Source organism: Triturus cristatus, chromosome 11, assembly GCF_964204655.1.
Source record: "Triturus cristatus chromosome 11, aTriCri1.1, whole genome shotgun sequence".
NCBI lineage: Eukaryota > Metazoa > Chordata > Amphibia > Caudata > Salamandridae > Triturus > Triturus cristatus.
In genome coordinates, this window is record NC_140594.1 from 781,821,082 (window position 1) to 781,846,654 (window position 25,573).

Below are 25,573 nucleotides of genomic sequence, written 5' to 3' on the forward strand. Positions count from 1 at the left end.
ACTCCTACCCAGTGAGGCTAGACCCTTGGTGGTGAGGAGCATAATCCTGAGCAGACTGGACTATTGCAACTCTTTGTATTTGGGTGCCCCTCAATGCATCCTGCAGGGGCTACAAAGAGTCCAGTCTATAGCAGCTAAACTGGCACTCAATAGGCAGCACAGCTCCTATTCCACCTTGGCCCTGAGGGACCTCCACTGGCTGCCCATCAGGGACAGAATTAACTTTAAATCCCTGTGTATGGTATACAGAGCACTGCATAGTACAGGTCCGGTATCTATGCGAGAGAGATTCATCTGGTACAAGCCTACTAGACAGCTACACTCTTCTAGTGCAAATCTGGCAACAACTACCAGATTCAAGAAATCCAGTATGGGAGGTAGGGCCTTTGGCACAGCAGCTTCACGTCTCTGGAATGAGCTACCCCAGAGCATCAGACAAGCGAACTCCCTGCTAGGCTTCAGAAAAAGTCTAAAGACCTGGTTATTTGCCAGGAATGAGAAGTAATGCTTCCTGTTAATAGTCAGGCCTGTTTCTGTTGATTTTATCCATCTAGGTCTTAAAGCGCCAGGATACCCGTAGGGTGACAGTTCGCGCTATACAAGTATGCCATACAATACAATACAAGACAATACAATTCTAATACATGTTCCCAGGGCTTTAAGTGGGATGAAAAATGTGGTGAGTCTCTAAAAGAGGTGTGTCCTATGTTATTAAGGCGCAGCTTAAACAGGTTAACTATATTTCTGTAATTTCCACAGTGTGCCCCCGACCAGTATTTTGGTGCCTCGCTGAGCTTTCTGTGATTGCATCCAAATATATAACATAACTGACCTACACCAACAATTGCCAGGACTACTAGCTTAGTCAATAGTTGTTAGTCCTTTAAGATAAATTAGTAACAACAATGACTTTGTTCTCAATAATTAATATTTGAAATGTTGAAAATGTTTCAATTTTGAAATCGTGAGACTGAATAATCATTGCTGGGGCTTGTGGAAATGTTCACTCTATGTTAGACATGTACCCCTTTTTTTCTCTCCACATCTCATCCATTTGCACATCTTACACTTCATCACTTTTATCTTTAGTACCCTCTTTTCACTCTCTGTTGAATGCATTTCCTCACATCTCCTTCACTTTTCTACCCCCCAAAAAAACACAACGCAGCTGTGTACCTCCTTCACACATTTGTATAAAATCACAATTGCAACTGGTGCGCATGACCATTGCTCTGTGTACTCTGCAGAGAGGCCAAGGATTGCATGACCATGTATTTTGAACACCTTTTTGACCCACTGACAAACAGCAGCATAGCCAGTGTGTTGGTCTTAGTGCTAGGAAGGAAATGGGCACATCTGGATGCTGTTCATAAAATATAGCAATAATCTGGGTTCAGTGGACCTCTCTGGGAGCTACACCCCTGTTTACAGGCACTGCAAAAAACATACACTGCCTTAACCGTCAACTCCAGAGCACTCACTAGTGGCCTTAATAACGCCTGGAGGTAACTGAGTTCTAAGTATGTGCTATACTAGAGTAATATGCTGCAGGAAAAAATACACAAACACATCCTGGAAACAGCTTACTTAATCTTACGTTCCCTAAGAGTGATAAGCATGTGAAATATAAACAGAAACTAGATCGCTGATTTGGATTACCTTAAAGTTTCTTTACACTGATCGTTCAGAAATCGGTCAGTGTTTTTCTTGTGAAGTTAAGGTGATGAATGTAGGGTCCGATGGGGATTCGTGTCTAATTACTACTGGGCCTGAGACCCGGAGGGACCCGGTGATGGGGTAATACTGGCACCCTCCCAGGAGCAAATGAAAGAAGCTCACCAGACATAGCAGGTTTGCTCAGAAACAGAGTGAAATGTATTTATTGGTACCAAAAGCATGCATCATTGCTAATTAGTCAGGTCTCCTGCCTTAGGGGCTCTCAGACTGCTTCTATCCAGAGCGGCTGGTTTCTGGGTGCTATATAGTTTAGTAATGCCACGTCAGCGGAACTAGAATAAGGCACTGTTAGACCTGGCACCTTGGCGTGAGTCTCCCTTCCACTTTTTGTCGCTGTGCCTCATGTGTTTTGCTGGTGTTAGCTGCTCAGAGCACTGTGCCACTGCCAACCAGTGCCACAGTGCAAGTGCTCCCTATTTAAAAATGTATATGTTGGTTGGATTCCATGATTGGCTTATTTGGTTTACTGTCAGACCCCAGTAACGTGCACCAGGAGTGCCAGGGCTTGTAAATACACATGCTGCTGGTGGGCTTGCAGCAGCGGTTGTGCCACCCAAAGAAGCGGCCTGTTAAAATGTATCTAAGGTCTGCCATTGCAGAACCTGCGTGCAGTCTGGTACTGTCATGCTGACTGGGCAAGTGCACACACTTGCCAGTCCCTAAACCTTCCCTTAACTTCATATCAGTCACCCCTATGGTAGGCCCAAGGGCAGGGTGCATTGTAAGCATAAGGTAGGACAAGCCCTGAGGTGTGTGGCATGTCCTAATAGTGAATTACAGCCATTTTCGTTTTTCACTATTGTAAGGCTACCTTTTCTCCATAGGCCAGAATGGGCTGTTAGACTTGTTACATTCTATGATCCTAACAGACCCAGGGAACATGGTAGAAATTCGAGTTTAGTATGCCTGAACTCAGAATAATAAAATACATCTTTTAGTAAAGTTTATTTTAATATTCTGTGTTTGCAAATACCACTTTTAGAAAGTTGGTATTTGCTTGCCTGACCATTTCAGCCCGCCTCTGCTATGATGTGTATCTGCCTGTCTGGTTGTTTGAGTGACAGGGCTGGGGAAACCCAGAGGGGCAGGGCTAGGTAGCCTGGTGGTGAATAGGAAGATTGGCAGTCAGATGGGTGGGAGGAGTACACCTGGGCTCTGAATAGGGTTGTGCTCTGCTACCACAATGCTGGCTCCACCTCCTGCGGAGCGGCTGATGTCTCTGCCCTGCACCCTGAATAGAAAGGCAGAGTCATGTCAACAGAGTGCTCAAGAACTGGTTTGGACTGGGCAAAGGCCCCTCAACCCCAGAGGAACAGAGGAATTAGGGGTATAAGTATTGGGACCCTGCTCCCAAGAAATTAGATCCTGCTGAAACAAGAAGAACCTCTGCCAGAGGAGAAGGAACTGGGAAAACTGTAGGAGGAGTACTGTCCCTGACCTGGGGGATTGGCCTGCAGTGGTTGCCTTGCTGCTGAAGGAGAGGAGAAAGACTACTAACGACTTTGCTTCAACTTGTGCTTTAAAAAGATCTCCAAGGGCTTGAACTGAGCTTGCCCCCTGAACGAAGTCCCAGGACCAGTGGACTTCACCCCCAGCTCCCCAGAGTCTTTTGGAAGTGCCTGCTGCTGTTGTTGGGCCTTCTGAGGGACTGCGTGTCGCAAGGAGCTGGAAGCGCGATGCAAGGAAGAGAAGGAGCTGTTGCCGTTGCATCTCGCAGAGAGTGTCGCCGCTGCAGCATCGCATCGAGCGGAAGCGTCTCGCATCATTCCGGAAGTGTCTCGCAACACCGAAGAAGCGTGTCGCCATCGCAACCATCGTAGCTGACGCATTGCACCGCATCGAGAGAAGAGTCTCGCATCGAGGAGGAAGCGCGTCGCCATCGCAGCCATCGTAGTTGTCGCATTGCACCGCATCCAGAAAAGCGCCTCGCATCCACGGAGAAGCGTGCCGCCGTCAGAGCCGCTGTCGTCGCATCTCGCAGAAGGGGTGTCGCCGCTGCAGCATCGCATCAAGCGGAAGCGTCTCGCAACGTCGGAGAAGAGTGCCGCTGCCAAGGCCGCTGTCGTCGCATCTCGCCAAAGGTGATGCCGCTGTAGCTGACGCATCGAGTCGAGCCTTCTCGCAACATCTGGAAGATCCTGTCTTTATTTCTTTTGCACCAAGAACTTCAACGCATCTGCATCGCTGCAACACTTTTGTTGCCCTGCGTGTCGCATCTAAGGTACATTGACTTAAAGTGTCGCATTTAAGAACTTAAGAGAAACTAAGCAATCTTCTACCAACTAAGCAACTGTCACCCTTATGCATCAAGCCAAAATCCAGTCGGTAAAATACCGAATCCTTATTAGCTCCCGGTATTAAGTAAAAAATACCCAATCCCAATGCATCAACCCAAAAGCAGAAATCGGTATTTAAGGAATCCTTAAATAGCGATTCTTTAAATAGGGATTCCTTAAATACCGATTCCTTAAATAGCGATTGCATTTAAGGAATCCCAAAGTGAGATTCCTTAAATGCAATGCATCAAAGTTAAAAAATTAGCGATTTCGCTAATAAGGGGAGCAAATTACCATGAAGATGAACTGCATGGTAATTTGCAAAAACTTTGAAAAATGCACTTTTGTGCATTTTTCAAAGTTTCATGTTGCGCACACACATGCCCTTAGAGCATGTGTGTGTGCAACATATGTGCACATATCATTTTCAGGGGTGCAACAGGGTGTCCTTTTGACACCCTGGCACCCTTGAAAGTGCTCCAGCTATTAGCGATTCGGTAATACCGAATCGCTAATACAGAATGGCTTTACATTCATTCCTATGGGCCTCCAAGCCCATAGGAATGAATGGGTAGGTATTCCTTATTACCGATTCGGTATTACCGATTCGGTAATAAGGAATGTTAAGGAATCGCTATTTGAATAGCGATTCCTACATGCATAGCCTTTTGCTATTCCTTATTAGCGATTCCTTATTTTTCGCTAATAAGGAATCGCAAATGCTAATGTTGATGCATATGCCCCTGTATTGTGTATTTTTAATCGTTTAATGGTCTTGTGATAATCCTATATAAAGAATCCTTATTTTTAATGTAAATACCTGTGTGGTGTCCATTTGTAGTGTTGTCACTTGGTTACTGTATGTGTTCACAAATGCTTAACCTATAACGCTCTGAGATAAGCCTTGTCTGCTCATGCCAAGCTACCGAGAGAGTGAGCAGGGGTTGTTTTAGTAGTGTAACCCCGTACCCTGACTAGAGGAAAGGTTCTCTGCTTGTCACAAGTACCTACCTGTGCCAACCAGAGAACCCGGATTCTAACAGGCACCAAGCCAAATATGGCTAACATGGATGTGAAATGGCTGCACCATGCGAATTATAAACATCCAGATACGGGCAGACCAGAAAGGCTGGCTCGGCACTGTGTAAGCAACTTGCACAACCAGATTAAGAAATATCATGTAGTCAGGACAGGCAAAGTGACCTCTAAGGGGGTACAGAATAGCTTGTTGAAGCTTGTCCGGTCAAGGTCAGATAGGAAGCCCTTTGGATCTCCAGGCCTCATGTTAATGTGATATATCTAATCATGATATCTTTTGAAGTGCATACACATGAATTTATATGGATATTCATATATATTTTGCAACACCCGGCCTATTTAAAGCCTTGACTTTAGTACTTAGTGTCACACAGCTAGTGCACTCACTGCATGTTCGCGATGACACAGGGACATCTGTGCATTTGTTTGCGACACAGCTCAAAAGTGGAGAGTGGGAAACACAGAAGACGTCTCATAAACACTGATTTACTATGTTCAGCCTTCGTTGGCGCTTTAAGTCGTTTACAATATAATTCTTCTTATTCACCTGCACTTGTGTCAGGGCTAGTGTTACCCAGACAGTAAACTGTTAACAAGACTGTAAGTGCAATTTCCACTTATGTAGCTGGTGCAAGACATGCATCAAAGACCCATGCCAGCAGGTGCCCGACACCTGTCTATAAGTTAGCTTCCAGTGAATCTGAGATTAGGTCCAACCCAAGGTGGAACTTGCTTTGCCAAGTGGTAGTGGATTGAATTCAAAGATATAAGCACATGCTGCTTTTACATTTGAAGCTTGGTTCTTGCTTTTCTGCTTGCATGATGTCACTCTTATAGAATGCAATCATGTAAAACATGTGAAATATAAACCGGAACTAAATCACTGATATGGATTACCTTATCGTTTTTTTACCTTTATTATTCAGAATTCGATCAGTGTTTTTGCAAGTACATTTAAGCACATGAACAGGGCCCGTTAGGGACCCAATTCAATGTCCGTCTTTAATTACTATCGGGTCTGAGACCCGGACAGACCCTGCCCACTTAAAGCCCTGCGTGTTCCATTCCACACAATGATCAGAATGAGGTGGGTATTCTCTTTGCGGACTGGGTAGCTAGCTTTTCAGTCAGTGTACTACTGCCTGCAGTGAGCGTGAGTTGAGTTAGTTTGCAGATAAAGATTATGTAGTTTGTTAATCCAACATACAAAATCTTAGTGCTCCAGAGTTTGATAACTTTCATTGGAAGAAATGGAAATAAATATGCAACAATGGTACAATGAGTTAGTTTTCAGAGTTCCACAGCCTTTTTCTGCAAACTGGTTTGTTTAAAGATTGCATTTCAACGATTCACAAGGACTAATGTCTTTGTTGAGAATACAGTGTATTTAAACTAAATCATTTTTGTGCAGCCCAACTTGCGTTTTTATTTGAATCGTTTGGAGATTACTAGGTCTCTTGGTTTTACGGTGTGTCTTTTTTACATTTCAGTCTGTTTTTATCTGAAATTATTTGTCACACCTTTTACTGTTTTTTGTTCATATGCATATAGTGGTCTCCCCAAAAAATTAAGCTGCACCTAGTATATTTCCACAATTATTTAAATATTAATATGCACATGCTACTAAGATTTCTTTAAGGCTTTATTACCCTAAGTAGCTGTGTACAATAAAAGAGTACACTCACCTGAAAAAATAACTGAACACTACCGCATGTGCCTCTGCAGTTATTTGTTCTTCATAAGGACATCTTAGATATGTTTTTTAAGCTCTGTATGCTGTCAGTATTCACAGTTATGGGCCAGGCTGCTGTGAGTGACAGCGCAGAGATACACTCTTCATACTGCTCTCTCTCATGACACAATCGCATGTTCTCTGCCCTCGTTGTCTGTCTCTCCTGCAGTCTTTCTTGGTCTCTACCTCTTTCTCCATCTCTTCTGTCTCTCACACACATTTTCTCTCTGTTTGCATATCTCTTGAATTTCTCTTTTCCACCACCCTTGCTGTTATGTTGTAAATATTTTTTTCTGTTGCTAAGATCCTTCATTTTAGCATGAAATGTGTGTTTTTCCAGCAAACTACAATTGAAAGTAACTGTGGTTTTACCAAATGCACATTCCTAGCATGTTCATCTAGTCTGCAAATGTCCATTGGAATGGTGATAACTAGGCTTTACGTAAATACATTCCTAATAGTTAAACATGTCTTTTTGAATACACAATTATTAAGTGCTATTAATAAACAGAGTTTCTGAAAAGTTAGTGACTGCAAGAATGGTTTGCCACTTACTGTTTATTTTTTATTCTAACCAGCCTGCAAAAAGCTCCAGAGCTCAGCTGTGTTGAATGTTTCTCTAACCCTGTTGATCAAGCTCTTGGGCTCAGCCCTATATAGTATATTTATTCTTTAGTGTTTATGTTTAATACTTTCCTCAGGCTTTTTGACCAAACCCTAAAAAAAACCTCGCATTACATGCCATAGCTTAGACTTATACTGTAAAGAACTATTTTTGGGCCTCTTTAAATCCTAAAGGTGGCCTCTGTAGGACATTACTCATTTGTGAACGATCGTTTGAGTACATTTAAGAAACCCTAGATATACTGTATTGTGTCACATTCTTTAGTTCTTTTTTCACATAGGACACTAAGCACTTTTTAAAAATTTCAATTCACATATCAATTGCATAAAATGAGAACTGGACTCCTTATTGTTCTGTGTATTAACCCTTTCTCCATCTGACACCATACCTTCTGGTCTGAGTTTGCTACATACAGTTGTGTATTATTTATTCAAACATTGTCCACAAGAACCATTGTTTTTTCAAAATAGCTCAGAGAGGAGCTTTGCACTTGGAATATTGTACAAGAACAGCATGACTTTAACACCAACTCCAATCGAAGGTTGCTGTGTATTGGGTAGTCTTCACAGGCGACTCACGGGCTCTGCTCTTAACCACAGCTTTTGACCGAGATAGCTGGCTTGCTATTCAGCCTGAACAATAAGCACTTATAGTTCTGAAAACAAGTTTGCAATGGGGAACCACCTTTGAACTTCAGATTTAGGCAGCCTATTTATTAAGCTGCTAGAACAACAATGGCACCTACAAATAGCGCAGAGGGTGTTAAGACTACAAAATGCAGTAACCATGTTAGAATCGATCCTGTTGTTTTCATTACTTGCTTTGATGAGTTGCTGTTTGTTTTCTGTGTGGTTACAATTGTCGGGTTTAGGGTCATTCTTACCAGCCTCGAGGCGTTGGCACGGTTCCCGGCTTCGGTTCTTGTAAGTCCTGGTTTGGCCGAGATTGGGGTGACCCCTTCCAGTAGCCACGGTGCTGCCGACAATGAAAGCCTAAGCTGCCAGTGTCCTCCAGAAGGAGTCCCGAGAGGAAAAACCCCAGAGGGAAAAAACCTCTGATGTTGATGATGAGACTCCAGGAATGAAGGAGAATATAAGGAGCCAGAAAACACTGGAAAACCAGGAGCCCAAAAAGGAACCAGTGGAAGACAAGCTGAAACAGAAGGCGCAAGGGGAAACATAAGAGCCAACAGAAGGAAGGAATCACTAAAAGAGGAGCCACAGAACCAACAGGAGCGAGGACACACCAGCAGGAACCAACAGGAGCGAGGACTCACCAGCAGGAATAAGGAGTGTTGCAACGCAAGGAAGGAAAGGTTTTGATACCTTAAATACAGAAAAAACAGGAAGTGAAATACAGGAAAAGGAAGTGACATAAAGGAACACGACATGACATAGAGGAACAGGAAGTGACAAAACAGGAAGGAGCGGTGTCGCCACCTTGGATAGGGAAAAGAGTGAAGTGCAATGTTATGGCCCCCAAGGAAGGGGGATCTTTTTCGATGTTTGATTTCTCTAAATTTCTGTCTTCCTCTTCCTCATGTCTCCCTGTTTCTTTCTTTTTTAGTTTTCAGAATGACTTTCCTGTATGCCTTTATAACAGTGTATATGTGTCCTAACAAACAAAAGCTAATTAAAATACTAAGCTGCCCTATAAGGATTCACAACTGTGAACTAGAGATTACAAGAACTGCTCTGCAGCAGGTACCACTTGAGTCACTTAATTTCAAAGAAATAGGTGAATGGCACTCCCGTATCATGATTATTTCAATTTGTTTTAAACTTTGAACCATTTCGGTGCTCTCTACCAATATTACTGTATCAGAGACCCTTAAATATATAAAAGCATTGGCAAAGCCAATAGTTGGGCAGCCAAAGCCAGAACTATTGTCTATGGCCATGATTAGTTCAGTTATACATTTTTCAATGAAAGTTTGCCTTTTTAACAGTAGTTTTCTGTTCTTAAATATTCAGTGTTAAAATGAGACTATTACTCCAATGCTCAACTTAACCTTTTAATATTTGTTTTTGATCTGTTAGCCTAGTGTTGAATTCCTATCATGAGCATAAGGAAATAACCGTCACTGCATCTTCTTGACCATTTCTATCTAATGACGAAATCTACGAGACTCTGTACTCGAACATAGTGTACCATTGTTGCTCTTCATTTTCAGGTAATCCAATAAAAGGCATGAGAGCCTAAAACATTGGAAGTAGGTGAATTTGTAAATCCAGGTACAGAATCTTGTGGCTCTAGCCATCTGACCCGAGAATAGGAGTCCACCTAGTCATCTAACTCATTCTTATTGAGAATACGCCTTTCCTAGGTGTACTTTAAGTAGCTATTTGCTTGACTGCTCACATACCTATTTCATATCTTGTATTGTAGACATTTCATAGCAACCAGAACCTCAGAAACTTCTACAATGTCCTCTCAACCAACAAAGATCAAGTGGGCTTGGAGTTTGTGTCTACCATGGAAGGTGAGTCCTGTCATATATACTATGCTCCTCATTGTACCTATAAGGAAGCACCTGACACTGCCTCACTGCATCTCTTTGGTTCCAATTAGGAAGCTGACACACCCAAATAGTCCTTGGTATTTTACTGAATGAACATGGGAGACCCACACTTTTTCTATAGGTGGTTAGTGACATTTAGTGTATCCTTGCCTATAATTGAATGCCATTTATCAAAGTACGACTTTTGACAAAAATGAAACTGAGGCAGAGGGTTGTAAATGTATTTGCCCTGGTCACGGTGTTTTAATGAGAAGAGAAGCAAAGATTAGAAGTCTCAATACACTTATTTTAAAAATATGAATTTTATTTTCGATTGAGAAGTCTAATGTGTAAATACAAAAATGGATATGAAACAAAACTGCATTACTCTTATGCTAGTAATTTTAATTGCTGTAACAACAGAATTGCGGAAAACCCCACATTCATTTAAATTGGCTATCATGTTGAGTATGCCAAAAAAGTACTTGTTCCTCCTTATACATATCAACTAACATGTTCACCAGTTATCAAACATTTCAGGACTAATTAAAGAATAAACCAATAAGCGAGTTGGGGTGGATTCCACATTGTGAAAAAGGTTCTTGCGTTGTCAAAACACCTCATTGAGCAGTATATGCAATGTCCTACAAAATATGTCAAAAAACAATGCCAGAAAAAAATGGTTACTCGAGAATGTACTAGGGGTACCTATTACCAAATACAGTTATTAGAATGGGAGTTATTACCAACCAAGTACATCAAACAGTAGAAAACTTCTTTGGGCAGATTTTCCCACAGCATTTAGGGGGCTGAAAACACTGAGAAATCAAACTTATATATACAATGATTTAAAAAAAGTAATTAGTTTGAATGTAATTCCATCTTACATTTTGAACTGACAAGCATTTCATGCAGTTGTAGTCCACCACCACTAGACTACTATCAATGTCCTTTAGATGAATGTTAGTTTCACTTAACTAGTTTCCATTGAATTAATTATTCCTCATAAGCCCGTTTGCAGTTCGAAAATTCACCCTGCTCATGTGTTGTATATGTGCCACCAGCAAAAGAGCCAGGACATTTTGCTTTTTCTTTATTTCATTAATTTTCAGCCATGGAGACCCACTCTTCACCTGGATGACTACACAAGTCTACACCTTGTTGCTTTTCAATCATTTCCCAAGTCCAATGATATCCTGGATAGCCAAAAGCATACCGACGTCCTCTGGCTGCTCTTTTTGCAGAGTCCAGATAGACAGAGGCATCCCATCTTATAACATTTTGGCATAAATGCAAGACCTATTTGTGAGCACTCTTTGAGCACGATATATACACTCTCCCTTGCTCTACAAATAATTACCCCAGATAGTATCCCCCAGCCTGGAACAATTCTACCCTCTCAACCCCTCCCCAGAGCCACATGATGGAAGAGCTCATCTAAAATTCTACCAAGGTAGAGATGAAGCTGTAATCAGTGGTATGGTGAACCATATCCTTCTGTAGATCCTTACTCTAGCAATCCGACTCAGCTGGAGAATTCATGAACTTCCAAGATCATTGGGGTTAAAGGTGGATCTGCCCAGATTGAATTAACCAGTAAACGTTTCTGAAGCTAGCTTACTGAAAATCAACATTAGCTTGTTTGACAAGGTGCACTGAGAGGAGGGGGAGCTATTCCCTTGCTACTAGTCACAGCTGTAGTAGAAATGAAAATGTCAGCTATAGTCTTCAAGAGTCTCTTCTCTCTTTCCGACAACTGGAAGGTGTCTAAACCTCAGTGGGACACCAGTAGGTGCTCTGGTTCCTCCTGGTCCACAGGTAGTTCAGGCCCATGCCTACCTCTACGGGCAAACCCGAAACTGGTGCCTTCCTGTGAATAGACCTACTAACAGAGGGTGAACGCAAGTGAGGAAAGATTGTCACTGCTAGCTTCCCCTGAAGACTCTTTGGGTCTAACACACCAGGCAAATAAACAAGCAGCTAAACACAGAAAAAAGACATTCAAAGCTGATTCTGGTACCTTTATTTGAAAGAAACACTGGAAAGGGCTAGAAAATAGATAAGAAAATAATCCCAATACGATAGACTACAGAGTCACGCAGACTCATACAGCTTGTGAACTCATGAAGGTGCTTTCCTTTCCATTGCCTACTTTTGTTGTGCTGTCTTGGTCTTAGAAAGATCTCTTTAAGTTGTATTTGATCCAGGCGATGTAAAGCTCAATAGCCGTTAGGATGGACCAAATATCCAGACTGAAGTGAGTATGGAAAGTTTGGACCATTCCACTTTTGAGGATATTGGAGGTTTTTCAATAGAACATCTGCTCTTACCAGTTGGATCTTTTTCTTGAAACATATATTATTATAGGAAACACATTTTTCAGTCATATTTAATACATTAAAGCTTAAAACATTGGTTTTTCTAACAAACAAATAATTAAATTTAGCCTTTGTGAAGGATATTTAGACATGTAATTGTTTTATGAGTTAAAATTAATGTTTTTGGAACTATTAAAAAATTGTACTTAGTAAAAAAATGAACTTTTTTAGGAGTTTTATAAAACACTGCATTGCTTTTTAAAAAGTTAAAAACAAATGCCAGGTCAATTTTTACAAAAAGTATGTCTTGTTTGTTAAAAAAGGTACATGTAGATGTTATAGCTTCCAAACAAGATTGACTTGTTTGATAAACATTTGATTTTTAAACATTTTTAACTTTTGAACATAAATAAAGCCACTAAAGAGCAACCATTTGTTATTCTTATAAATGTATCTGATTTACTAAGAAGCAACAACAAAAGGATTAAATTACATATAAATTACGTTTCTCCATAGTTCTGAAAAGTAAGTTTTATAACATACAGGGTTTTGGAGGCGTTTTCATGAGATGTATGAATTTCATACGCAAAGCAGGATATCCTTGGGTTGTCTCAGGGCCATACACCAGGCATTATTCCCTTTCACGGAACCAAGCGGAGCAGGAATTGGAGGTTTAGCCTACCCTTATTAAGGTTGCCCGTGTTTGGTGTATGCATTTAATTTTTGGGCACTAAAGTGGCACTGTCTAGGTTTTAAGTATGCCCTTTTTTGAGAAGGAGTGACAACTTTTTTGGAGTCACTAGGCAGTTGTTGGGTTCTAAAATTGGCAGTTTTGCTGATGCTCTGTTCTTCCGGCCGTACGGCTCAGAAAGTTGAACGCTCACCCCTGAAAAACTGCAGTTCACAGATTTCAATCACGGCAGCTCAGTAAATTCAACACCATTAAATTGGTAACAGTAACACTTTTTATTTACAGCACTTTTGGGCAGATGTATCAAAGTGTTTTACCCATTTTGTGTCCATGGGAGAATGGGTTTGTACATATTGCCCTTAGTAATGGCAGAAGTAAAAGCACGTTAATGTGTGCCTAAAGCACGCTATTGTAAGGGTTGATCATGTGGTTGACACATTGTTTTGATCCCTCCAGGTAAGAAGTACCCGTTTTACGGAGTACAGTGGCACCCTGAGGTGAATCGCTTCCAGTGGAAGAAGGAATTGGTCTTCCCACACTCTCCCAATGCCATGCGGCTTTCCTCCTACTTGGCAGACTTCTTTGTGAATGAAGGTTTGTGTATAATGGTCTATATAGTGCTTTATTGATACACTCAAAGCCTTGGTTTAACATCAACAATCATACCCAAAACAATACGTATTATGGTTAATTTGCTTCAGAAATCCCTTCTTAGGGAACTTTAAGTAAACTACATATTCGATTGCTGGCAGGCTGAAATGAAATATTAGTTTTATGTAAATTATATAGAACAACTGAACTATTGAGAAATCAGGAAACTCACACATAAGAAGGTGCCTTCAATAAGCCAGCTCTGTGAGGGCACAGTTTTCTCACATCACACTTGACATAGGATACAGGCTGTCTGAGCCCTATGTGTCTTTAACCTTTACCTACTTCATGGTGTTGACACCTCGTTGTCACAAATCGTCATTATCAACACAACCTAACTTTCACATCAAAAAAATAAAAATTTAAGGGTTTGGTGACATATTTTTGTAGTTGGTACATGTTGAGTAAATTAATACGTGTCATAAATATTGGGTCTGGGTTTGTACATGTTGATATATATTTGGGGGGATTCGACTAGATACTCTTAAAGCATGCATTAACCATAACAGTGGGCACCAAAGGGTGCTATTTGAAAAACATAGCTACAGAATAGTTATGCAATTTATAAGGTATTTTGAAAGCATCAAAAAGTGCTTAAGAGCGGATCTAATTAACTCATATGATTAAGCAGTATAAAGAGGTATAGAATCATTAATCCCTTCAATCAAGTGTGCAGGCTCTTTGGATATTGCAGGACAAGGCACTCTCATTGTCTGGACTTGTCAATACACATACTTCCAAGTGCTAGCCTTATAGGTCAGACCAACAGCCTTCGCTCACCACTAATGCCCAGCGAGGATACCACATTAAGAGTGACATGTCTGGAAAGTTCATCTTGTTAATGAATATTTTAGTCAGTCAATGCTGGTAGAATAAATAAATATGTTGCCTTAAACTGCTAAATACTTATTCCAGGAAAAATATTCCAATCATGGCTGCACCGCAGTTGATGAGAACTAAAGTCGTGTTTTGAATGAGTAACAGATTACATGCTGTTCACAGAGACAGACTGGGCCAAATCTAGGAGGCAAAAAAGTTCACTTCTAAATTATAGCGACAGTTCCTGGGAGGAAGGGAATTTTTAATAAGATCGCATGTTTAATGCAAAGCAATACCTAAATGAGGCATTAATACTGCCATAGAGTACCACCAACAACTCTACTGAAGCCTGATCACAATTGAGGCATCTATATGGCGGTCAGTGCAGTCTGAGGACCTGACGCTAGATGCATGTCAAACCTTCCCATATTGTTTAGAGGATATTTCTTCAGAAGCGCAGAGGCAGGTCAATGAGATCATAGTTTTGATCATATAATGATTTTATTATGATAATTATAATTATCATGGAATTATTATGAGATAAGGAGCATGGACAGTTCCTTGTTTAGTACTGTGTTGAATCTGATCAAACAGATCTTCTTTCTGAGCCAAATCTAATTGAGGTTGGTCATTAGAATGGGCTTTCTTTAGGTGCGATTGCATTCATACTAGTTGCAAATGTGAACAAGAAATGGTGCGACCTTAATTTGAACTGGACAATAGAATCTGATGCGATAATGGCACAAGTGAAAAACCGGACCAAGACTTACTAACATTTGACAGCGCAGTGTAACAAGACAACTTGCTGCACTTCACTGCGCTTCGTTAAAAGGAGGTAGCACGAATGCGCCATATTTACTAAGAAACTGCACATTCCTGCTCTCTCTTTGCTGGCGCACTGAGTGCTGCCTAGCACCAATGCAGGCATACTTGCTCCATGGTGTGAAAGTCCCAGCATTACAGGCAAGATTGTTTTTGTGCAGGAAGGGACTCCTTCCAGCACAATAACAATCCTCAGTCATTTTTCTCATTCTATGTGTGCTGCAGAATGCAGAACATGTAGAAAGAGAAAATAGCAATGAGAAATAAACATATTCCTCCTTTTTGCACCTATGTTGGGATGGCGTATCAGTTTGACGCATTCCCAGATTTACTTCCATTAGTTAATCTGGGAATGCACCAAAATCTGTGGGTGGATGCATTGCAACGCCCACATTCCACCCAAAAAACACCTTCCCATTGCAGAGTAATACAAGAAAGTGTTTTTGTTACTCTGGATTTAATAAGCCACGCACAGACATGCAGGGTGGCTTTATGAGACTTAGTAAATATCACTTAAGCCCTTGTGTGACACGATGGCCACACAACCACTTAGCAAATCTGGGCCCAGGTCTCATGTGTGGTCTGCAGAATTAGTGAGAGGTGAGATCAATTGAGTGAATATCAGTGACTTTAAATTATTAACTACTTCAGTGGATTCTTTGTTGTCTGATTCATTGATCTAGAGGTTACATTTTTCCAGTAGCATGGATATTTTGAGAGAGCTTGGATCAATAAGGCCAGGTCTATAATTTCCTCGATGAAGGTAGGAGAGTGTCTTTGTTTATGATATATTAGTGATAACATGAACACATATTTGAAACAGGGAGAGATCTCTACTGTCATATATACAACTGGTGTGTAATTGGAGCACATGATTTAGGAGCCACGATAAATGAGTGCAACACCATTACCTCTGCCACATGGTCAATTCTTAAATAGGATTTCAAAGTGATAGATGCCTGTTACCTCTTCGATAGCACGGTCCTTTGCTCCATCTTGTCAGGTTGAGTCATTCTGTTAGAGTAGGTTCTGAAAAATGCTGAAATGTATTAATTTCATTTGTTTTTCGTACTGAATTTTGTGTACCCTATGACAACCAGTGATAGAAATGCAGACCTTGAAGTAGCTGATTTGAAAAAAGGCATAGGACACAAGATGTATCTCTCGCCTAGCTTTTCCTACCCTGTACATTCCATGCATTATTTGATAACCCTATTTCAGAACTAGAATAACACTAACCTAGTCATTTGTATCTCACAGTGGAAAGAAGACGAGAAGGAAGAAAGTAAGGCGGTCATGCACTAGATGAGAAAGGAAGTAATGGAGTGTCTCCCTTGTCTTAGTAGGCCTGGTCCTAAAGGTCTGGTCACTCACAGAATCTAAAGCAACAATAGATTACTGATGTGCTCCCTATTGAAGTGGGGTGGTTAGGGTGATGCTGTACCTATAAGGACATCAGGTACTTCTACACCTAGCCAAATACTGACAAACTCGCAGCAAATTAACTATGTTACACCAACTGGTATTAACTGCTCTGCCTCTACTTCCTAAGGCTCAATGAGAAGTTTAACTCCAAAAATATAATATAATCTACTGCAAATTACCCAAACAACCTTATTACTACTGTTAAATGTGAGCCTTGGTGGTACAGAAGGACCTAAGTGCAATAGGCTAGCGGTCATTAGTCCAACAGCAGTACCACTGGACAATCTCCCATTCTCCCATGGTCCACTTATCGGCAGATATTCCTGTAAAAGAGTGAGCGCTGAAGATGAAGGCTAGACAAGGACAATTGGATGATTTATAAGCCCAAGATTGAACTGTGATCACAGACAATACAAGTTGACCTAGAAATTATGAGACACAGAAGCAAAACAGAAACTGAAAGCGGATCAGAAACAGGGAACAACCTGACTTCAAGTAGACAACAGAAGAACAACAAACAAAACCTTCCCCATGTTAACAGTAGCTCCACTCACAAAATTCCACAAGCAGTCAGGACAAAGCAAGAAGCTGGTGGGCACTGCCTATCTTGATAGCAGAGAGGCAGCCCTCTCCACTGAAAGCTCCTCCTGTATTCCCAGTGGGGAGAAAAGGCGAGGAAATTCAGCAAGCAAGATCTTAATAATAGTTTCAAACTGGAGAGGAGACTCATACCATGTTTTGATTGGGCTACCTTCTAAAAAAAAGTGGCCCCTTATCAGCCTCAGAATCTTATGACTTAATGGATGGGCAGCAAACGGGTTTCCCTTCAGGTTATTACTTCGAGCTGGTGAGCCTATTAGCCCTCAATGATCTTCACTAGCTAATTGATAAAGGAGAATCTGGCATGCTGGTACTCTTAGACTTTTGGCTGCATTTGATACCACTGAGCACATTATCTTAATATATTATAAGATCCTGGAAGCAACAGGTATCCTGGAATGGTCTATAATGGACAAAATCTTGCATTTCAGGGTTCTCAGAGTGGTCAGTCCTTCCCTGTACTACTTAAAAGTATACAACATCAATCATGGGGTTCAGCAATGCTCTATCCTCTTTCCCTTTCTGTTTAACATATTTATGCATCCACGTACTCAATTACTTCACTAAGCAGCAGGGGTACACCTCTACATGTATGCTGATGATACTCAGTTTATCGTTCCCCTACATAGTGTCCAAGTCTCCAATTAGAAAATGAGATTATTAGAGGACCTCAGCATTGCAGGGGAAGGATGGCCAGCAAATTCCTGAAGATGAACCTAATCAAAACTGAAGTCTTAATTACCTCTGATTTATCTAAAGTGAATGGGATACAAACGTATCGCCAGATATAATTGGCAGCCCCCATATCCTTCAAAACTGGTGTAGAACTAAGAAGTTCTATGTTTCACCCACCTTTAACTTCAAGAAAGGAGTCTCCCCTTTATTTATCCCTATTTAAATGCTACCATTCAGTCTCATCTTAACTACACTAATTCAGTCTAACTTGAATCCGCACCCAAACTCTTATGTCAATTGCAACTTGCTGCAGCACAAGAGATTACAGAAACTGCCAGACATGGAATCTCTACACAAGTTTCTCATTCAATATTGGAAGTCTTTAAGGCCCTAACAATTATCCACAAAGCCCTACACCTCAGATCACTCTCCTTCCTAGCTAATACATTACAACTGTCATGCTTCCTCAGATTGTAAACAAATTCTTGCTTGCCATCACTAGGACCAGAATGGTCACTTATGGAGACATTGCTTTTTCTACAGCAGGGGCCAAACTAGAACTCTCTCACTTTGGGCCTGCACATAGAATCAAATCTAGTCTGTTTTAGACTCAAGCCGAAAACCTGGGATTTTAATAGTCTCTTCCAGCTTTTTTCCCAAGTCACTGTTAGATTATAAAGTCCTATCTTTCTAAAGCACCGAGAAGCATCAGTATAAAAGGGCACCACAAATAAATTATAACATAACATACCTCTTAAGAAGCAAGGAATTTCAGGGAGTGAGTGTTAGAAATTATAAACACACAGAGCTGGTTGATCTGATCTCTCCAAAAACACATGGTAGACATAAAGCTGACAAGTATTTTGGAGACAGCACCCGAGAAACAAGTCATACAGACTTCCTGAACAACCTCCACACAGACTAGCTTTGAGACGGAATCATAGATTACTAGTAGAGCATCCAACACAGATGCTCTTATGCCATCCATGATAAGCAGACCACGATAGGCACTCAAAGTGGCATTCTCCAACTAGATTCACCCAAAAAAGCAACATGTATTACCCAGGAAGGTAGGGCAACACACGAGCTGCTGCACTCTATAGGATCCCCTATCATGAAAGAGAATACTAATAGGCACCTGAATTTCAAGAAAACCCCGAGGTCACAGATAATAGGCCATATGGCCTGCTCAAAGTCAAAAGGAATCTGATAAAAACACACACACAAAAAAATCACACAGACAAAACTATTGGAGGCCTTGTTGGATAAGAGAATTGACCAGGTTTAAGAATACATTGGCCTACATATTCACCTACAGTTTTGAGTAGAGTGGAGGGACAGTGATATACAGCATTAACACACTGTATTTCAAACCAGTATGGATTCTGTTATAAAGTAGTTCAGGCTGTGTAAGCTCTTTATGATGGGACCAGTGTGGCTACTCTCTTGCGGCCATACAAAAACTATCCATTCTCATCAACAACCAGCTTTTACTAGTGTTAGGTTTGTACGATGATTGGTCAGTACTGCAAAAAGTGCCATTATCTCTTTAGCTATTATTTGTTCATGAAGGGATTATGAAGACTGGTTTTATTTTAACATTTCTGTTCATCAGTTGCAATACCTGCTTTGAATCTAAAATGTCACTGTGAGACTTCTTTTCTAATAGATACTTTTAACAGCAGATTCCTCAGCTTAAGAATATTCCCACGTCCCATGCTGGATCTGGATATGTTTTCAGCAGTGCTCCCCTTGTGCTGTTAGGTGGCACCATATGCTCTGCGATTACCTCATTCCACCCCAGATGTGAAGGAGCAGAGCTGCATAGAAGCACCACCCTTCATGCTCACTTGAGTTCCTTTTTTAACTCTGCTCATCAATGTGGATCGAGAGTTCCAATACCAACATTGTCGGTTTTACAATGATAAAAATGTTATAACAGTCAGTGTGCCTGGAAGATGTCTCCCTCTAAAACTCAAGTATTCAACTGTGCTTTGACTGCAGGAAGCAGTTGTCGGTCACAGATCCACACGTGTGTCACAGGTGCTTGGGCTCCAGTCACGATTCAAGGTTGTGCAATAAGTCCGCCCTCATGCACCCGAAGGCAATCAGGGAGTGGGAGTCATAGTTTTATGTCACCGAGCATAAGAAGAGTTGCATTATAAACAGAGGTCCTAGTTTTGCTTCAATCACCGGACCATTCTTATGTGATGTCACAAGGTCAGTCCTGTGTGAATTCCCATTGCCACTCAGAGTTTTCCAATACGTTGAGGGTTAAAAAGGCAACATAGGTGCAAGATAGTCACGTGGGAAGTTTGTCAAGAAGTCAAGAGGGCATCACTACAGGGATCTGGCAGCTTCTGACTTTGACCCGGACCAGCATTAGGTCCCAGCAAACCAAATATTTCATGGACCTTCGTTGATCCTGCTGCAAATAGCAGCCCTCAAGGAGGCCATACTGCAAACATTTCAGACAATACTGGCTCCATTTGAATTTAAAATATTTATTTTAAATAATGTGCCCTAACATGCAGTATCCGTGCTACAACAAGCAGGAAAATGCATAGTACAAATATAGTCAGCATAGCAGTTAGTCCACAAATCATGAAGGAAGATGTCATCACAAAAAGACAGTGGAGCCTATCCTCCCTCCCCTTGCTAAGAAACAGTTTTATTATATATTAGAAGATCTATGGGCTTTGTCAGCAGACCCCATACCTCAGCCTATAGATGGTAGATCTACATCACAAGTGCTGTTTCGCTCTTCTCCCTGGAAGGGTCCCTCTCCAAGTGTCTCTCCCCTAACTTGTGTACCCCACTAAAAACCAAAGTACGTTGTCCAAACAGCAGCTACATCGGTATGTTTTGTCTAAGGGCTAAGGACTGGCCAGAACAAAATAACAAGGGGCATTGTTGTTCGACCTTGCACATAATGTTCAGTCAAAATCCCAAGGAGCGTGCAGAGTGTGAACACAGCAATGCGTTCTCATGTGAAAGTATATATTGGAATATTGTAAAAAAATAAAGACATGTAGTAACGTGCGCAAAAGCAGCAGGCAAGCTGCAACGTGCTGATGCTAAGTTAGTGAGAAATGACAATGTCCTTATGGGCCACGTGACAGCATCTTCAATCAGTGGGGCATGCCCCGACTAGATCTGTTGGCACCATTAAGAATGTGCAGTGGCACAGCTTCTGTGCATTGACGTTTCCTTGAAGAAGTTCATTAAAAGACACATTCTGTCTGTAATGAAGAGGTCATTAAAAGACAAATTCTGTTGGTGCATATTTCCAGGACTGCCTCTCCTGCCCGAGTTATGTCCAGACAGCCCAGGGCCAGGACATCCTAATAGCTCCATACTGGGCCAGGAGAGTGTGGTACCCAGAGCTCCTAGGCATTTACCCTCTTATCGTACTAGCACTTCAAGTGGGCCTCCTGTTTCATCAAAATGGGAGGGTCAACGCGCTGGGGTTATGCCGATATGCAGGTTGTATGAAGCCTTCCAGAGCCTTATGGCACCACTTACTGGCATGCAGAGAGCATTGCTGAAAAAATATCCGGATCCAGCCTGGTGCCTAGCAAAATTGCAATATTGTTAATATTATGGATCTATGGTTGCAAGGGTAAGTAACTTGTTCATTAGGAATAAGAAGGAACCAACACAAGTTTTTGCCATTTTTCATTGACTAACATTGTGTGTAGAGCTCTCTATGTCACACATAATTGATAGTTTTCAACTGTTAGTCTTTTTGTTCTGGGGGTATCTCTGTGATAAATAATCCTGACCATGTTCTTTGTCTGAGTTTCTTATTGAATTGCCACATATAAAGAAGCCATGACCTGCTTGCAGGCTCTCTTTGGTCCTGTATGTCAAACAATGTACCTTCCGGCCTAGATGAAAAACAAAAGTTGGATTTTTAAAAGTATTATAGTACTTGTTATTTTTGTCAAGGTCCCACATTAAGATGATTATTTTGAAGAGTGTATACTGGCACCAAGAAGCCTCTTTGGCAGCTTTGGTGATGATGTTCAATGCAAGCTTTCAGTAATGCAATGTTTTCAAGGCAGCAGTCACCTTTCAAAGACCAAAGATATCAAAAGTGAAAGTAAATTCTCATCCTAACCGCAGTGTTCTCTATTCACAGCCAGGAAGAGCTCTCACCAATTTGCCAACAAAGAAGAAGAGGAAGCTGCCCTAATATACAACTTCCAGCCTGTCTATGTGGAGAATATCACAGCCTATGAGCAGGTGTACTTTTTCTAGAAGTATCTTCAAATGAGAGACTTAAAGTTTACATAGACCCAGAAATGCACCTGGCCACCCACATCCCAAGAGTCACAGTGTGATCTACATATCTTTGGATTCCTGGCAGCAGCTTTCTGGATTAAGATATAAGAAAACCTTATTAAGTCTTTGTGCTCTAGAGCAGCAGTTCTTAACTTTTGGACTACTGTTGACCACCACTGAATTATTTCTTGAAGCCATGGACAAAACCTACCAAATTTCTAAGAATTGAACCTCAAGTCTATATTAAAAAACACACAAACAAGTATGCATCAAAAAAATACACAAATTATAAACTATTTTATTTAATTCACCCAAAAAATGCAAACATTGAAAATTTAATTGGAAGGTTGGACTTTTTCAAAGTGTAGTTTTATTTCTAAAACATGAAGTGAAATATTAGACTCTAGCACATCACTTTGTCTTTTTTGCTCCTAATGCATGCCGTCTTTTTGTTGCCACATACCACTGTTGATTCAGTTGAGTACATCAATTTTCCAAACTAGATTCCGTTTGCTCTACTTTTGTTTCTCCTACAAACCAAGATAAGAATGCCAATTCCATTTTTTTAAATTTAAATTCCTACACATTTGCAGCAGGTTTTAAAACTTTCAATTTTGCTTTTCTATTTACTTTATTAATCTGCTAATATTTAATTTTCTAAAACGTCTGGAACTCCAGGGGTCCATGGACCACAGGTGAAGACCCACCAATCTAGAGCATAGACTAACATAATGTTTTTTTTAAAAGACGAGAATATTTACTTTTCAAATAAATGTATTGTATGTGGTGTATTTTTCGTTTTTTAACAATTGGTCCTTCGTAATAAACCTTACATTCCAGAAAGTTGGCCTACTGAGTTAAGTACTCACTGCAGACATCTGCAGGTCATTATTTGGAATCGCCCCAGGGACAACTCAACTCTTCTTCCTCCCATGGGTGATACTGTGAGCACTAATACATTGGGTAAGATTGACACTTGATGTTTGCAGCGCATATAAAGGGCTAAATACTTTACTAAGTACACTATAAAACACTCTACTTGAGGGCACATTTCTTCTTTCACATGCAACTTTCCCTTTCTGAATTCTCACTGAAGATAAACTAACCTTCCAGGTTTTTAGTAAAAACATCACCGGAGAGAATATTTACATTAGAATTCGGAAAACACAAATTTTGCTGCACTTTTACTGCTTTCGTGCCTCAGGTATCAAAGTAATATAAGTATATCCTTTACCTCTAAACACTTTTCTGTGGTGGACCTATGCGGTATGACTCACTCAGACCACAGTAAGCCACAAAATCACTTAAATAGTGCCATCATGTAAAATAAACTCTATTCACGATATGAACTGCCCAGGTTGCAGGCCTGATCCTGCAGGGCATGAAGTGTCTTTACTACCTCAGTTGCTTCTTTGTACAGCAACAGAGTTTGCTGTCAACGATGATCCTATGGCTAACATTAGGCATATTGATTTCTTACAAGATTCTGCCTACGACCAAATAGAGCAGGATTATGCCCAGGCAAGTTACTAATGCCGCATTTATGAGCCCTGTCCTTTCTTGATCCCTGGAGACAAAGAACAGTGCAGTGTGACACGGGTTTACAATAACAGGGCAGCGAGTATCCACAAAATATATCTCATATCTTAAATTGAAAATCTTCATTAAGGAGCTGTTTGAAATTTGTGTGAAGAATATAGCAACAGCTAAGTGTGCAAAATGCTCACCATTTACCTTTTATCTGCTCCAATCAAATATTATTGAAGTGCAAATATATACCCATCAATGCACTTCCTGTACATGGTGTGGGACCAGACTGCTGGAAATTGGAGTTTGCATTATGGAAAACAAGACAGGCAGGCAGGAAAGGGAACTAATAAAAAGTTACTTGGAAAAGCCAATTCAAGATAAAAGTACAGAAAATGAATTAGTAGTAGGAAGTAAGGAATGAATAGGTGAAAATATAAATGAATTAGGGATGGAATGGAATAAAATGAAAGCCAATTCTTTATAAGAACTAGAAAAACACTACCCCAGTGATTTTTTTCATGTAGCAAAAAAAAGTGTACACAAGTTTTTTAACAAATTGGAAAACACTGACACAACGCCACCAGAATTCATAACAAATTGAAAGTTAAAATAGATAAACCTGAGTATGTAGAACACTGCTGTCCCTAGACAACTCGGTCATTGAGATAAACTCTTTGGACTAGGTGATGTTAGAGTTAAGACACATCCCCTTCCTGGTCACAACACTTTTCTAGTGCTCTTCCCATCTCCTTCCAGCCCTGGATGCACCGTGTATCATCAACATGTATTCCCCTTAGCAGTTAGTCTAAACATTGGGCTCATTGGGCACTGGATGATTAAGTTAGGCAAATGTGTTTAGCAAACACTTCAATATTTAGTGTTTTTTCCCAGTGTCCTCAGAAAAATTAGATAAAAGGCCCAAGGGAGGTTTAATTTGTGTTTTTAAAGTTTTTTATATTTTTGTGTGGGTTCTAGTTAAAGCAGCTGCATCAAACACCAAAGAAATTATGTTTCATAGTTGAGATATATTAAACTATTACCTTTTGAGGATTACCTTTTCTTTCTTATATTAAAATTGAAGTCCAACTTTTTGATGGGGGTGTTCAAATGCAATTGAGTCATAACTCGTCTTGTGAGCTCGGAGATGGCAGGGCAAGCTTTCATCCTTGGAGGGAGGCAGAGATGCCCAAAGTTACATAGATAAGTAGGGAGGCTGCTATGACCTATTAGCAGTGCCTAGCTGCTTCATTCAAGAGGTAAATCTGGTCAATTGGCCTGTGTTTGGAAGGCACAGTGGACTGGGAAGTGCTGAATTTCTTGATAGAACCCATGTCTTAGCCGGCACCGCAGATGAACTGTAGGGGTGTAGACTACTGTACAGAGAGCAAACTAAGTTGTTGTATTGCTAAGTAATCCAATACTGTATAATATGTATTTATATCTATTTTTACCAACATTTAAATAAACTGTTTTACACATAAAATAATGTTGTGATCTTGTAATACATAATACATAAATTAAAACGATTTAGCGATACGGGAGTGTTGTTATTGAGCTGGGAGGATCTTAATGCCAGTGGGGATCATTGTGCATTACACACAATACACATTAGATATAGGTGTGTCTACTTTTTGTGTTTGTAAATATGCCTTGTACTGATATATAGTCTGGGTAATCCTGAAATTAACACAAATTAAATCATTATCCTAAGTACCTGTACAAATAACATTTTGCATGTTAATAGCTCCCACCCAACTAAAAGCATAGAATACCAAATGCTGAAATGATTACAGTGGTAGGAATTGTTCTAGACAGTAGATTTTAATACATTTAATTCCTTAAAGGTT

General features: G+C 40.6%; 1 protein-coding gene across 1 annotated transcript in view; it reads left to right on the forward strand.

The window, feature by feature from the left end:
• The window catches only part of LOC146785428 (gamma-glutamyl hydrolase-like), an 86,782-nt gene extending 61,573 nt beyond the window's left edge, over positions 1-25,209 (forward strand). Inside the window, exons 7-9 of the mRNA XM_085634480.1 lie at positions 9,797-9,890; positions 13,374-13,511; positions 22,054-25,209. Coding sequence (XP_085490606.1) covers positions 9,797-9,890; positions 13,374-13,511; positions 22,054-22,172 — 351 coding nt within the window. The 3' untranslated portion in view covers positions 22,173-25,209. The remainder of the gene's footprint in view (positions 1-9,796; positions 9,891-13,373; positions 13,512-22,053) is intronic.
• Positions 25,210-25,573: the final 364 nt, after the last annotated feature.